The following is a 17125-nucleotide window of genomic DNA, read 5'->3' as shown; positions in this document are numbered from 1 at the left end:
ATCCTAAAGGAGATCAGTCCTGGGTGTTCATTGGTAGGACTGATTTTGAAGCTGCAACTCCAATACTTTGGCCACCTGACGCGAAGAGCTGACTCATTTGAAAAGACCCTGATGCTGGGAAAGACTGAAGGCAGGAGGAGAAGGGGACGACAGAGGATGAGATAGTTGGATGGCATCACTGACTCAATGGACATGTGTTTGGGTGAACTCCGGGAGTTGGTGATGGACAGGGAGGCCTGGCGTGCTGCGGTTCATGGGGTCGCCAAGAGTCGGACACGACTGAGCGACTGAACTGAACTGACACCTAAAGGGACAAGGAATACTCTACCACTAGCCTCTGACACAAACTCACAATATTCACTTATTTCTGTTAGAAAAAGAAGAGAAAGAGCACAAAAATATTATAGCTCTATTATACAGATCCATCTCATCTCCCATTATGTAGAAGTCATTTGCTATTACAAAGCTTTTAAAACAGTTATGTCTTATTTACCAGATGTTTATCTTTAAACCTACCAGGCTCTGTGATTGTCTTCGGCTTCTCAGTTTCCACAGAGTCTGGATTTTCAGGCATTTCTTGAATATCATCTTCTGCAAATCCAGTATCAGGGCTGCTAGTTGGTTTATCATCATCTTCATGACTGAGAGATGGTGAAGCTTCTCTTTTACTTATCTCTAAAACAGCTGCTAGAAGCTCCTCTTCACTCATTCCGTCAAATCCAGAGTTTTCCAATTCAGATTTATCAGGTTCTATTCTGCATGATTTTGAATCCTAAAGAATAGAACTGCTTTTAGAAGAAAACAGAATGCCTACAAATACAGCAATCTTAGAGTTTAAAGTGATATGTTCATTTCTAAGAAGTTTCCTTTCCTTTTTCTTTTTCTGGCTGTGCCACGTGGCATGTGGGATCTTAGTTCCATGCCCTCTGCAGTGGAAGCGTGGAAACCTAACCACTCATCTGCCAGGGAATTGCCTAAGTTTCCTTTCTTTGATGTTTTGGGTTATTTAACAACTAATAACGAATAAATAAAGTCACTGGGAAGCCTAATTTTCTTTTAATTTTTTATGTATTAACTACATATAAAGATACATGTTTACTTGCTTGATTATAATAAATGTTAAGTATACTCTTTGTATACATTTGGAAAATACATAAAAATAATAAAATAAACTCATTCAAAAATCCACCACTCAGAGATATTTAAGTGTTTTTGGTATATTTTTTCCAGATATACATGGATCACACTGTAAATATTCTGTCACTATACCTAACATTCTTTTTAAAATGTGGGTAGCTCTCATTCCTTTTTTTTGAATAGATGAAAAAAATAAAAACTATCAAGATTTTATAAATATTTAGAAGTTATTTTCTGAATAAATTTCTCTGATTTCTGGGAGAATTTTTCACTTTGTCATTTCTCACTCAAGGTCAGCAACCACAAACTACCTCTAACTTTAAAGACAGGAAACAGTCTGAACAAAAAGTAACTACTGAAATAATTGTTATTTTACTGAAATGAGGTTTAAAATCAGTTTCATGAGATGATGCAAACTCCTAAAAAACCTTGTATCTTCAAAAATGTTAACCATCATTATTATGTGTCAAGACTGAAGATGCTGAAAGTTGTGCCTTCACACCCATCAAACGTTTAGACTACCTAGTTGGCCTGTTAATGTAAAATATTTACTATGGTTCCCTCGTATTAATAATTAGTATCAAAATAATGCAAGTAATTATCCGAGGACCTGGTGGCTCAGATGGTAAAGAATCTGCCTGTAATGTAGGAGACCTGGGTTCAATCCCTGGGTCTAAGATCCCCTGGAGAAGGGCATGGCAACCCATTCTAGTATTCTTGCCTGGAGATTCCCCATGGACAGAGGAGCCAGGCAGGCTACAAAAGGGGTCGCAAAGAGTTGCACATGACTGAGTGAATAAGCACACACAGCAAATGTAAGAGTAGCTCTGAAGATTAATATTAATAGGAGGAAGCTATTTATTTACAACAACTTTCACTTCTTAACGTATCAATCTTGGAAGCAACCTAAGTTTCTACTGATGGATGAATGCATAAACAAGATGTGAAATGAGTGCGTGTTTAAGTGTGCGCACACACACATGATGGAACATTATTCAACCATGAAAAAACTATGAAAAACAATGAAATTTTGCCATTTGTGACATCACTAAAGGACCCTGAGGGAAATAAGTTACATAGAGAGAAAGATAAATACTGTATGATTTCACTTACACGTATAATCTAAAAAAACAAAAAAACTAAGCCCACAGATACAGAGAACAGACGGTGGCTGCCAAAGGTGAGGACTAGGGAGTCAATGAAATCGGTGAGGGGGCAAAAAAGTACAAATTTCCAGTTATAAAATAAGTCATGGGGATGTAATTTACAGTTAATAATATTGCATTGCATATTTGAAAGTTGCTAAGTACATCTGAAAAGTTCTCACTCACAAGAAAAAATTTTTTTGGTAACCAGGTATAGTGATAATGTTAAATAGATTTCTTGTGGTGATCATTTTGCAATAAATATACACAAATATATCATGTTATACAGTTGAAATTAATCTCATGTTTTATGTCAATTATACCTCAATTTAAAAAAAAAGCCTCAATCCACGTTTAAACACACAAGTTTTGTAGCTACAAACAGCAGACTCTTAAAATTGTTCAAACAGGTGCATTAAGTTTACGATCTATTGTATGTATTTATTAAGTTTGCCGATGTTGCTTATGAAAAGGCATTGGTTTCTACAGTCAGATATTTTGGTAAGAAACCACTTACCTTTTCCAGGTCCTCCTGCTGCTGTTCACTGCCTGACATTTCACAAAGCCTATGGCTAAGGGCCACAGAGCGTTTAAGCTCATCTTCACTGTCTGAATCAAGGGATAAAGCCAAGGAGGTCTTGGATTTGAAGGTGAAATTCCTATTATTTAAGAGAAACAAACAAACAGACAACTCTATGTAAGTGATAAGTAATTATCTGTCCTTGTTATTTCTTTGAAGTATAAATATCAAAATAAAAGTTTTTCCATTATGGAGAATGATTTAACAGAGAAAAAAAAAATATATCAAAAGAGGTATATTTAAGCATTACCTTTGCCCTACTCCAAAAGAGCCATGCTTTGAAAATCAGACAACTCTTATGCTATTTTATATCATCAGTAAACCAATCACTTTGTGCCTTTTTTCTTTTAATGATCAACTCCAAAGAAGTTTGTTACTGTCTTTATAAAGCAAGTACTCTACTGAATGCATGCAGACATAGCAATGAATATGTTTTTGACAACAGAGTGTATGAGGACTAATTTTTGCTCTTTAAAATTATGATCCATGTACTTTGAAATTAACAGTAACATTCCACTTATCCATTTATATGCACGTCCAACTTCTGGCAACCTCTACCTTCTAGAACACAGAGACTCAAAAGGTTAAAAAAAAAAAGGCTTCTGAGGAAGGCAGTAGTTTCAAAGCTCATGAACTTTACTGTTTAGACACGGACCCTTCTTCCCCAGGAAATGGTGAGCAAAATAATGTAGCAAGTTCATCAAGAAATGAGAGCTAAGAAATGAGAGAGAATAACCACCAAAAGGACAATAAAGAGCTATGAAGTAATTTAATGTAAAGGCAAACTGTCTCATAAGAATTAAGAGCCTCTGAGGGCATTACCATATTAAAACACAGTGTAATAATGGATACTTACAATGCTGGTTCTAAGTCATTACAATATATTTAAATTATCTTCAGTGTGTTTCATTTAATAACATAAGGAATTCTGCAAGGTTACAGAGATATAACCATCTAAAATGGTTAAAACATTTTAAAGATTAAAATTAAAAAGGCAATGTTTTAAAAGGCAAGCTTCAATCATATAAAAATTCATTTATTTGGAATATGAAATATTACTTTTCAATGATACTAGATAAGTAAGGTGTTACTGTGTTGTCTTCTAAGTGAGCCAAAAATAAACTAAAGGAAAAAGTGGTAAAGGTAAAAAAGCACAAACTTTCTTTGATGAAGGTTAACATAAATTCATATGCTATACTAAAAAAAAAAGTCAAATGGAAGTTAGAAAATGCAATAATCTAAATGTGAAAACTATAAATAAACATATAGAATGATGTCATCAAGAAATAAGAGGCCACAGTGGAAACCAGGAGAATGTATAGCAATGTAGATCAAAGAAAAGAGGCAAGTGGTCAGCAATAAGCCCAACCATGGTCTTTGGCTGAGAGCAGTCAGGGTATCACTGCACTTCAGCCTGAACACTTGAATAGCCTCCCAATATGTATTGAAAAAGAGTTTTTAATATAACTTCGAAAAAGCCAATTAGCCATCTTAATTCTTCATTTCTGATTCCATGCTCACCAAGCAAAACTGAACATACCATTTATTTATTTATCTATGTAAATACTTTGCTGAAGGAGGGTGACACCTGGCTACTAATATACCAGGGTCAAATGTGACAAAGAATATTACAGAAGAACCAATGGTATTTTGGTTCATAATTCAGCCTCTTTTAAGTTTGATCGGCATGACAGGTCTTCTAGGGCCTAGTCATCTTTATTGACCAACTCTCAAATTCTCATACCAGTAAGACCCTGGAGAACAGATTGACCATGCCAAGTATAATGATGCCCAATGAAACCATCTCTTTCTTGAAACTATAGTGATTTGGTACATAAAGAGTGCATTCCATTAATAGTTACTATATTCACAGAAGGCAGCTTGCCTGTAGTAAGGAAAAATATTCATCCTGTAAAGGCATCACTTGCTCACTTTCTAAGCAGCCAAGTGGTATTGCTCATTTGTATCTTGAGAACGGGCAAGAGTATTCATATCGGTACCATTTCAGATTTCTAGTCAGTTAGTCATCTGGTTCTAATTGCACTGAAAAATAATTAACAGGAGGAAAAGAAAACAGCAGTTCCCAAATGTCATTTTATGGTTATATAAGCACCCCAAAAGCCCTTAAACAACAGAAGTGTCTCTTTTCTAAAAGTACTTTGGGACATCAAATCTTTAGAAAAATTAGTTTTAAAGTCAAATGACAACCAAGTCATTTAGAAATGTCTAATCAGGAACTGTAGTTCTAGTCAAATCACTGAGGAGGTATATTAAAAAAAATAGTATTTGTCTCCTTCTTGGACAAACTTCTGGTCTGAAGCAAAAATATATAAAATATTTGTAGAATAGCTACATTCTAGTATGTATTTGTTTTCCTGTCCCCTTTCAGAATGGCTCCAGTTCAGTGTCTAAGATAAAAAGTCCCACACTAGTTAGCTACAGGTGAAAAGATATTTTGAGATCTCCATGCGTGTATTTGAAGAATGGTGCTTTTTATACCAGTAAGGGTTACTTTAACTCTTCAATCCTAAAAATTCCTTGTCATCAGTCAATTTCTAGAGTTGTAGGATGAAAATATTACATACAAAAGATGATCTAAGAAGTTTTAAAGCAAAATTTTGAGAGGATCATCAGAACTTGCTTCAGTGTTAAAACTCGATATACCCTAATCACAGTTCAATGCAGATTTAGGAAAATTCCAAAATACAGTAATGCAGAGCAGTTATCATGCAAAAAGAGAAACAATATGAAAAGGGAAGGGGATAATCTTGGAAATTAGGGTAAGCCAAATCCTTAAAAATACAAATTTTGGGTACACAAGAAATATAACTCACTTTGAAGGTGTAGAAGGGCTGGTGATGCAGGAATTCACCATTTGAGAGGCTTTCAATGGTCTAGAACTATCAGAAAATTAGAAAATATATAATGTATATAATTACATTACTAAAAAAAATACACTTAACTTATAAAATGAATTATCCTGTATTACAGTCCCTTATATCCTCCTGAAAAGCAAACAATTATACTTTTCAACTAATAATAGAGGCCAAAAGAGAAAACAAAATACTTTCTCTAGGCTTTGCCTTATCTCATGATCTAAATAAATAATACTGGAAATGAAGTCAAATACTGATACAACAGGAAAAGGACAACTTGGGAAATTCTCTTTGTCTCAGTTCTTTTAAGCAATAGAATAGTAACAGCTCTCATTTATTGAGGACTTACTAGATATCAGGCACTATAATAAGAACTCATACATATTATCTCATTTAAAGTTCACAACTACTCTGTTATTTTCTCTACAGACAGGTCAAGGAATTTGTCCAAAGTCTCCAAGGTATTAAATTGTATAGTCAGAGAGACCAGTTTCAGGCCTGTGATCGTAAAGAGCCTTGGCTACTCGTATGAAATGGTAATATTTCCACAAAGAGTACTAGCTCTACCAGTAGAGGGCAGTTTGCATCAAGCAAAAACATCCATTCTAAAGAAAGGCCATAAGAGAACATCCAGAAACACTGACTCTCTGGGAACATGTTATTGGCTCAGTGAGGCGTTCAGTGTAAACCTATATGATATTTCAAATATTAATCCAAAAGGGAAATAATTTTTACAAAACTTCATCAATTCATTTTAGCAAATGTTTATCACTTAGTGTGTAAGTATAAAATGGAACTACAACATATGGCTCAAAGTAATGCAAGTATGCAGAAACATCTGAAGAAATCTTAAGGTTTTCCCAGGATTCATGATGATAAAATAAAAAGTTACTTCTCATGGAAAAATTGTGAGGCACCATTGAAGTTCTTTGCTCAAACTGGTAATGCTTTTATGAAGACACAATCTATTTTAAATGTCCCAGCATAATAGTTAATATACTGTTTCTCAAGTTTGCATACTTCAAAGAGTCAGCAAAGACATTCATTAAAAATACCGATTCCCCAGTCCTATATCAGATTTGCTGAAACAGAACTTCTAGGGAACAAACACAAGAATTGGTATTTTTAGTGTTCAGGGGACTCTTAAGACCATGTAAATTTGGTTTGTATTCCTCAAATGTATAAAACTGTCTTCCAGTGATCTAAAAGAGTAAGGAGTACTCCCTAAAAAGGTAATTTATTATGAAAGGCAATTAATGCACATTGAAAATTGTTATTAAAGCATTTTTTCAATTACTTAAATCACATAGTAATTTAGCACAGAATCCTCAAATAAAGCAAAATTAAAATCTTCTTGGTATGATTTTACCTGCAGTCATGTTATCTAATTCAGTCATTCTTCTGATCAGATAGTAGAAGTCTTTCTACTTCAAAAGGGAAAGAAATTCTCAAGGACTTACACTGCCATCTGTGCACTCCAACCAAGGTTAAAGGGTGGTTTCGTATTTTCAGTGCAATGAGATGAGAGGGTCAGGTATCTTGGAATGATGACTTGCTGCCCAATCTTGTTGTTAAGTGAGAGAGCAACATTGAAGCTGTATCGTTTCAAATGAAGTATGAGGATTCTGAAAAACAAGATGATGACACTACTGGTTCGAATATAACAGAGGTAGCTCTTTTACAGCTAAGAAGAGATCACTTAACTAACCATGTTAGACAGCTTTTGATTTAAATACTACAATAGGCCAAACTAAAGATCTGTCAAGGAACATTTACTGAATACCTGCCATGCACTAGGCATTGTGCTAGATACTAAGAACACAAATAAAAATAAAACACAGGCACTGGGTAGATATTATTAATTGAGAGGTTTGGGTAAAATAATGTTACTAGAAAAAAAACATCAGTTCAGTTCAGTCCCTCAGTTGTGTCCGACTCTTTAAGACCCCATGGACTGCAGCATGCCAGGCTTCCCTGTCTACCACCAACTCCTGGAGTTCACTCAAACTCATGTCCATTGAGTCAGTGATGCCATCCAGCCATCTCATCCTCTGTCGTCCCCTTCTCCTCCTGCGTTCAATCTTTCCCAGCATAATGGTCTTTTCAAATGAGTCAGTTCTACACATCAGGTGGCCAAAGTATTGGAGTTTCAGCTTCAGCACCAGTCCTTCTAATGAATATTCAGGACTGATTTCCTTTAGGATGTACTGCTTGGATCTGCTTGGAGTTCAAGGGGCTCTCAAGAGTCTTCTCCAACATCTCAGTTCAAAAGCATCAATTCTTTAGCGCTGAGCTTTCTTTATAGTCCAACTCTCACATCCATATATGACTACTGGAAAAACCATAGCTTTGACTAGACAGACCTTTGTTGGCAAAGTAATGTCTCTGCTTTTGAATATGCTGTCTAGGTTGGTCATAACTTTTCTTCCAAGGAGCAAGCATCTTTTAAACCAAAAGATATCAGACAAGAAAACTGAATTTTAAAATACTGTATTGATACTGGGTCAAATCCTTATTTATTTCAGTGTTATATAGTTTATAAAAAAATGGGTGTTATATAACCATAAGGGTCTACCCTGTAGCTCAAATGGTAAAGAATCTGCCTGCAACACCAGAGACCCGGGTTTGATCCCTGGGTCAAGAAGATCCCCTGGAGAAGGGAATGGCAGTCCACTTCAGTATTCTTGCCTGGAGAATCCCATGGACATAGGAGTCTGGCAGGCTACAGTCCATGGGATCGCAAACAGTCAGACACGACTGAGTGACTAATACTACTACTATATAACCATAGATGGTAATTTAAGTGTTAAACAGCCCTTATATTTGATAGTGAAAAATTTTTAAGATGACTTTTGATGAGAACTATTCTTATCTCTTCTCTAGAGAAAAGAGAGAAAACAAAAAGTTTTCTCCACATTCAAAAAAAGTTCTATAAAACGTACATGCCCAATCTGGTTTGTGGATCTGAAAAGGCTTTTAGCTCTGTAGTTTTTTAAAATTACTACTGTAGTAACCATTTTACCTCTAATAAAGAATATAATCTCTGTTTAATAGACTAAACATATTTCATAGCCCACAAGAACACTTTCAAAATTGAATTTCAGAACACCTATGGGAATAATGTTTATGGAAAACTGTTTCCTTTCTTACTGTATATACCTTCACCAAAAAACCACAAAGTCAAAAATCTGTAGAAGTTACTGACTGTATTTCTGTTAAAAAGTATGCAAGAATTCATGGCCTTCAAAATCACAACTTGAGAGAGTACAAGAATCCAACTGATGTGAAGAGACTAAGATGAATGTCAAATGTCAAATATTTTGACTAAACTTTCAAATGATCCCACCAAAATAAAGGGTAATATTAAACAGTCAAATTATCACTCATCTGTAAAGGTGAGGTGGACTACAAATGAACAGTTTTGATAAAGATATCAGGGCCTTCAAGAATAAAACAAACAGATTTAATACTGAAATGAACAAAATAGAGCAAGTCCAGTAACTAGGATTTATGACACAAAGGCTTGACTGATTTCCTTAGTTAGTGACAGCTGGTAACAATCAATCGTTTTCCTTAAGATTTATTCCCCCGACTCTCTTGCCTTCCCTGGTGGCTTGGGCTTCCCTGGTGACTCAGACAGTAAAGTTGCCTGCAATGCGGGAAACGCAGGTTCAATCCCTGGGTTGGGAAGATTCCCTGAAGAAGGGAATGGCTACCCCCTCCAGCATTCTTGCCTGGAGAATTCCATGGACAGAGGAGCCTGGCAGGCTACAGTCTACGGGGTTGCAGAGATTCAGACATGACTGAGTGACTAACGTTCTCTTGCCTTAAAACACTCACAAATAGGCAAGAATAAGTCTCTTAAGGAAAAAAAGACAGACTATGGTCAACATAATACTGCTATGATTTAGAAAGCCATTTCTTTCAAAGAAATTCATTTTCTAGAAAGGCACAGATACAGAATGTAAAAGAACTAGTCCCTAGGGGCTGGTTCCAGAAACTCCATATTTACTCATAGAAAACTGAAGCTTCTAAAAGAAAGTAAGGCAATATGAAGGCAAAGTGCCACATAAATACTTAATGTTAATAATAATCTTGTTTGTGGTTGAGATCTATTCTTGGAAAGAACTGAAAGCTGTTCTACAATCATATGATATTTTTTAAAACTAGTTTGGCTTTATGTTTGTTTATACAGATTAATACAATATAAATTAATTTCCTTCCTAATTCAGAATTCTTAGGACTACCATTCTTATGGAAGAATTCTTATGAAACTTACCAACTTACCCTCTGAAAAAAAAGAAAGCACAAATTGCAAAAAAAAATAACTTATTTTCACATGCACATGTGTATGTGTCTGTAGCATATTTTTATTGAAGGTTTGGGGTAAGAGAGGGAAATTACAGCATGACAGATTTTAACTAAGTGGTACACATTATTGAATTAAAATTTTATTTTACTATCTAGTTTCTATCATTATCCCAAAATCTCATCAGCCTCCTCCTCTTGTTGCCAACTTCTTGGGGCTCTCAGGTTCCCTCTCTTTTTCAACATTCCAAATTCTCTTCCTTTCTTATACAAGGGAATTCTAGCTTTCCATTCTCTATCCTCTTCATATCTTAGCTTCGCTAATCTTCTTTACCAATCCATCTGATAAGCCTCATTTATTCACTAATATTTTTCAGTACTTTAAAGAAGAAAAAATGAGACAATTAATCTTACCTGGGTAGCCTGTTAAATTTGTGTCTGACAAGAGCACATTTCCCACCACATTTCTCACAGGAATACTCAAGTTCTTCTGCCTGTTAAAAAGACAAGAGGGAAAAATAAAGAAGTATGAAGATGAATTAGCACTGCCACAACTCCACCCAGTTTAAATTTTGTGTCCAGAAGCACAAGCCTTACTAAATTAAGACCTAATCCTCAAAATATAGTGTAACATATGCCTGTTTCACAATTCCTAATTTCCTTTTTTTAACCATGGAAACAGCTCAATTTATGGTAGTAACCACAGTAGCAGATTCCCCATGGATACCTTTTCCCCATGGATACACAAGAACCACTGCTAAGAGTATATCCAGATTTTAACATTTGGCCATAGCAGAGATAAGATCACCTTCAGGTTAGGCGGAGTTCCTGGTCTGTTAGGTGTAACTCTACCCCTTTCTTATAATGGAACTCAATCTTCTGGTGACAGCCCACTAAGAACAACTGCTCTAAAAGGACCAAAGTTTGGGGCAGATATCATTACCTAGAGAAAACTGAAACAAGAAATCCTTAAAAAATGGGGGTAAAGATACACAGGAAAAGCTACGAATTCTATGATAACAACAGGAATAGTAAGGAATGATTTAAAAAAAAGAAAAGCAGAGTATTTATCTCTGAGTGGAGCTGAATTTTCATCATTTCAAGAACAGAGGTTTTTTTGTTTTTGAATCTTAGAGTGATAACCCTGCCTATCTACTACAACAAAACAAGAACCACTATTATATAGACTAAAGGTGATCCTGGCACATTTCCATCAATTATAAGGACTACTACACAACAGTTCAATTATCTCCCAGAAAATTTCAGAATATCTATAGCACTGAACCACATATGCAAATATTTATCTATAGCTCTACACCTCTAAAACAAACACGACTCCCCCTTTCTAACAAGGCACATATAACCTAAAGAAAAGCAGAGTATTTTTTCATTACTCAGATCTTAGTATACTAACTCTGTGCCTCCAATTCTGATTCGCATTACCCAATTTTAGCATGTGTCACTCTGTATTATTAGTTTCTAAGGTTGCCTAAAACACTTGCTGTTGACTTAGATATATAATCCACTTGAGCAATGAATTTTCTTCTACACTCAGTTAACAACCATATCTATTAAACTTTTAAAAATAAATACTATTTATAAATATTTCTGTTTCCCCTGCAAGTATTTTGTCAAACTCAAGAAAGCAACTTCAAATACAATTATCTATGATATATAAAATTTAGTTATGTGAAAATACCAAAAAACAGTATTTACTCTAAAGAAAAGATCAAGGGAATCTTGAATTGAACGAGGAGGGAGTGGCTTTTTCCTTCGAGGAAGGTCAATAGAGAGGTCATTAAACTGTTCTCTTTTGGGAATAATCTCTCCACATCTGCAAGAATAAAAGAAGATAAATGTAAGAATTCAGAAGCCTAAGTGTGCAATACTAAATAAAAATATACTTCAGAAACACTGTTCCCCCAAAGAATTTCTCATGACTAGGCATAAGAAGGGGCTTAAAGTGTGGCGCCAGTGGTAAAGAACCTACTTGCCAATGCAGAAGACATAAGAGACTGGGTTGGGAAGATCCCCTGGAGGGCATGGCAACCTACTCCAGTATTCTTGCCTGGAGAATCCCACTGACAGAGGAGCCTGGTGGCTACAGTCCACAGCGTCACAAAGAGTTGGACATGATTAAAGTGACTGAGCAAGTGTATGGAGGCATGAGAGATAAATGCTAAATTTTAGATTTTTTTATTTCCCCAAACCCCACATGCCCCTAAGCCAGTGTGCCCCAACTATTGAGCCTGTGCTCTAGAGCCCGGGAGCCACAATGACTTGAGTTCTTATGCCCCAGCTACTGAAGCCCACGCACTCTACAGCTCATGCTCCACAACAAGAGAAGTCACTGCAATGAGAAGCCCATGCATCGCAACTGGAGAATAATCCCTACTCCCTACAATTACAAAAAAGTCTGTGTAGCAATGAAGACAAGCACAGTCAAAAATAAATAAATAAAATTATTTTTAAAATAATTAATATAAACAGAAAGAGAGAATTTGCTCTCTCTGCCTAACTACTTGAGCTGGCCATCAGTAGTCTCCTATCCTGGGATTGGTACTTACTCTGTTGGCTCTCTGGTTCAGGTCTTGGAACTGTGCATGCGTGTTCAGTTGCTTCAGTCGTGTCCGACTCTTTGTGACCCTATGGACTGTAGCCCACCAGGCTCCTCTGTCCATGGGATTTTCTAGGCAAGAATACTACAGTGGGTTGCCATGCCCTCCTCCATAGGATCTGGAGGGATTGAACCCACGTCTCTTGCATTGTAGGCGGATTCTTTACTGACTGAGCCACCAGGGAAACCCCCATATATAAAAAAGATTAAAAAGCATTGCAAAAATTAAAAATAATTTATATTTTAAAGTATTTTATAAAAAACACATTTTTAATAAAAACAATTTGGTTCAACAAAATAAACAACTAACAGGAGGGGGTCTTTTCAGGGCATGGGCACACACAAAAAGTAGAGAAAAATTAACCATTCAGTCAGCACTAAAGCATTTAACAAACTATTTAAGTTTGCTTTAGTTCTCACCCCATCACGCATTTTCATAGAAGATAGAGATAATGAACAAAGATATTTATACTCATGTTTCCCCATGACACAGGAATGAAGATAAGAATTATACCCTTTTAGAAGAGTTTGGACAGAGAAGTCTAGCGGGCTACAGTCCCAGTCCATGGGGTCGCAAAGAGTAGGACATGACTGAGCAACTAATACTCTCAGAGAAGAGTTTTAGTCACTTGCCATAAAGAATTAAAAGGAAAAAAGTGTGTTTTTTTTTTTTTTAGAGATTACTTACACTTTACAGATGATGGAGTGCTGAACTTCAAACTCCAAATTAGTAATAACAGGGCAAGTGTATACTCTAGTAGCTGAAATATCTGGTGAATTTTCTTCTCCAGGAACAGGTTCAATCTTCCAAGTTTTATTTAATTTTTCCATATCTTCTTTCAGCTGGTCTAAGCACTGACTTAAAAATTCATGAGCATCCTAAGAAGGTATAATATCCTTAATCAGATCAAACCATTTCTTGCTACAATAATTGGTTAGTAACATTGTGATCTATAAAACTAAAGCACTTGGAAGTTAGTAACATATGTGGAAAATGTCAGATTTACTCGAGTGCTTTAGGGTACATATTTTGTGAAAAACGACAACAAATGACAGATTTTACGCTCCTAATTATAAGTTAGAGTAGCATGACTAATAAGTGAATTGTTCCTTCATTTGTTTTTCAAAAAAGAGTGATTTTTCTAAAATAGGCTTTGTAACTAAAATAGTCTAAGGTCCTAAAATGGGGCAAATCACATCTATATTATTAAAATGATAAAATACACAGAATCATATTGAGCCTTACTGGAAGTCCTCCAACCTGTAATGAACACATGTATACAAATCTCATTTTAAAATAAAATTGCGATTTCCTTGGTGGTCCCAGGGTTAAGAATCTGCCTGCCAATGCAGGGGAGATTGGTTCAATCCCTGGCCTGGGGAACTAAGATCCCACATGCCGTGGGGCAACTTAAGTCCGTGCATCACATCTATCGAGCCCGTGACAGAGAGCCTGTGCTAGAGAGCCAGTGCTCCGCAATAAGAGAAGCCATCACAATGGGAAGCCTGTGCACTTCAACTACAGAGTAGCCCCTGTTTACCGTAACTAGAGAAAGCCCATTCTCAGCAACAAAGAACCTATGCACCATAAAAGACACCCAACATAGCCAAAAGTAGATAAATAATAAAATAATAAGATAAACTAAATTGGGTGACTAAAATCATCTCAATTTTCCTGATCTCTAAGGTGTTTAAAAACAATTAGTACTCACATTCTGCATATAACCAGAGAATCTCTCTGCTGTAGCTGAAATGGCATTTTTAACCTTCTTGAGTAAGTCTTTTTTGGTCTCTGAATTACAGATATCTTTTTTAACAAGCAAGTGTGCAAAGCGTCTGATAAAACAAAAGAGACAAGTTTAGTAGGTTTTATAGAACACTGGAAGGTATATTTTAAGGACTGCTAACAATGGCACATAAAATTTTAAGTATCTAAAACGCCATTTATTCTATAATTGATAGTTAAGAGATAACTCAGTAAGTATATAACAATTACCTGATAAGTGCATTGAGTGGAATTTTCTTCCATGGGATACCTTGCTTGAGCAAGTCATTTGCAAATGATTGGAGTGAAAATAGAGATTGCAAAATAGCATTCATATAGCAGGTATTTCCCAAATTGGAGAAGCTGAAAATGAAAGAAATGGTACTTTTGAAGACAACAGTACTTCCTAAAGTATGTTCACTTGAGCAGGGGTCCTCCACTATAGTATGCATCAGAATCACCTGGAAGGCTTGTTAAACTACATTCTGCTGGGCCCCAACTCCAGAATTTCTGATTCTGTAGGTCTGGACAGGAAACGTGCTAAAATGTGCATGTCTAAAAGGGTCTCAGCTGATGCTGACGCTGCCGGTATGGAGACCACACTTAGAGAACCACCACAGTATAACATGATTACACTTTAGTTTCAACTCAAGGAAAATTCTGTTTTCAAATGAATGCTAAAAAGGATTGGGGACTTAGTCAGAACATATGTATGCTAAATGGGTACTGTCAAATATTATTCCAAAGTACACTGTTTTTTTTCCCAAAGTTTGAAAAAAATGTTTATTTGTAAACATTCTCTAACTTTCAGAAAAGTTGCACAGAAAAATATTTTTTACCCAGACTCACTAATTTGTTAACCCTTTTGTTACTATATGCTTTATCATTTAAACACCTCTCCCTATATATTTTTCCTGACCAATTTGAGAATAAGTTGCATAGATCATAGCCATTTAGCTCTAAATACTTCAGGATATATCTCACAAGAATAAGAATATTCGCTTATATAGCTAGAGTACAGTTACAAACATTGTAAAATTTAATGCTAACATAATACCTTTATCTAATACACTAAAAAGCCTCTTGATGAAAGTGAAGAGGAGAGTGAAGAAGTTGGCTTAAAGCTCAACATTCAGAAAACTAAGATCATGGCATCCGGTCCCATCACTTCATGCGAAATAGATGCGGAAACAGTGGAAACAGTGTCAGATCTTATTTTTTGGGGCTCCAAAATCACTGCAGATGGTGACTGCAGCCATGAAATTAAAAGATGCTTACTCTTTGCAAGGAAAGTTATGACCAACCTAGAAAGCATATTAAAAAGCAGAGACATAAAAACAAAACAAAACAAAAAAAAGCAGAGACATTACTTTGCCAACAAAGGTCCATCTAGTCAAGGCTATGGTTTTTCCACTAGTCATGTATGGATGTGAAAGTTGGACTGTGAAGAAAGCCAAGTGCTGAAGAATTGATGCTTTTGAACTGTGGTGTTGGAGAAGACTCTTGAAAGTCCCTTGGACTGCAAGGAGATCCAACCAGTCCATTCTAAAGGAGATCAGTCCTGGGTTCTTTGGAAGGAATGATGCTAAAGCTGAAACTCCAGTACTTTGGCCACCTCATGTGAAGAGTTGACTCATTGGAAAAGACTCTGATGCTGGGAGGGGTTGGGGGCAGGAGGAGAAGGGGATGACAGAGGATGAGATGGCTGGATGGCATCACTGACTCGATGGATGTGAGTTTGAGTGAACTCCGGGAGTTGGTGATAGACAGGGAAGCCTGGCATGTTGCGATTCATGGGGTCGCAGAGTTGGACACGACTGAGCGACTGAACTGAACTGAATATACTTTCTTTGATCCAATTTTCTCAACTGACCCAATGTTTCTTTATGTACTGTTTCTCCCTAAGCACAAAATTCAGTCCAGGATAACATAATGCAAAATTTAGTTTTCATGTCTCTTTAGTTTTCTTTAATCTGGAATGATTCTTCAGCTTTCACTTTCAAGACACTGACAATTTGTGCAGAATGCAGCACACCCCTCTGCTCCCCACACCGTGTGCCCCATCCATCCTGGTTAATGGAATGTTCCTCATATTGGGTTTGATATTTCCTTATGATAAGGTCAGCTCAGACTGAAGTCCACATAGTGATACATAATGCTACTGTGTCCTTCAAAGGGCATCACATTCAGAGGCACATAATATTTCTGTGTTGCTCATCAGTGATGTCAACTTTAAATACCCTTAAAAACTTCCACTTAAGACTGAGAAAGTATCAGGATCTGGAATATGACACAAAGAAAAACTGGACAACAGGCAGCACAGGACTGCAATCCTTAAGAGAAAGCAAGCAAATACTATCAGCCCTACCATTTACGTAGGGTTTCAGCCTGGAGGCAATTTGTAAACTAGAGTACAGGGGAGTTCAGGGAGTGGTACCCAAACAGAGCCCAGGAATCTTGCTGAGTTGAGTTGAAAGAAACTGGAGTTTGAGATGCTGAAGTTGTTAAGGTTTCTGGGACAGAGAATCTTGGAGAAAGGAACTGTACAAAGGAGGAGCTACAGAAATCTGCACAGGGGTCTGCTGGAGCATTAGACTTTCAAGCCAACTTGTGCATGCATAAGGTGAAACCCCAAGATAGCATGCAAGAAGAACTTCAAGGAAAAGAATGATTACTGGAAAGCTATTAGCCAAACAC

At 36.4% G+C, this 17125-nt stretch overlaps 1 protein-coding gene across 13 annotated transcripts in view; it reads right to left on the bottom strand.

Annotated features, from left to right (window-relative positions):
* Positions 1-17125, bottom strand: part of USP37 (ubiquitin specific peptidase 37) — an 86045-nt gene that overhangs the window by 25123 nt on the left and 43797 nt on the right. For 7 of the 13 annotated variants that reach the window (XM_086340026.1, XM_086339998.1, XM_086340016.1 and 4 more), the window contains 9 exons: positions 14660-14791; positions 14376-14499; positions 13352-13542; positions 11763-11880; positions 10461-10540; positions 7199-7363; positions 5697-5762; positions 2800-2941; positions 517-772 (listed from right to left, as the gene is read on the bottom strand). In XM_086340026.1, coding sequence (XP_086196152.1) covers positions 517-772; positions 2800-2941; positions 5697-5762; positions 7199-7363; positions 10461-10540; positions 11763-11880; positions 13352-13542; positions 14376-14499; positions 14660-14791 — 1274 coding nt within the window. The remainder of the gene's footprint in view (positions 1-516; positions 773-2799; positions 2942-5696; positions 5763-7198; positions 7364-10460; positions 10541-11762; positions 11881-13351; positions 13543-14375; positions 14500-14659; positions 14792-17125) is intronic. The other 6 variants (XM_086340082.1, XM_086340049.1, XM_086340075.1 and 3 more) reach the window with 1 other exon arrangement.

The sequence above is a fragment of the Bos grunniens genome, chromosome 2 (genome assembly GCF_055505025.1).
Source record: "Bos grunniens cultivar Pamir isolate PY7600 chromosome 2, Bosgru_T2T1.0, whole genome shotgun sequence".
NCBI lineage: Eukaryota > Metazoa > Chordata > Mammalia > Artiodactyla > Bovidae > Bos > Bos grunniens.
The sequence above is the reverse complement of the archived record's forward strand: the minus strand, read 5'-3'. Positions and strand labels throughout refer to the sequence as shown.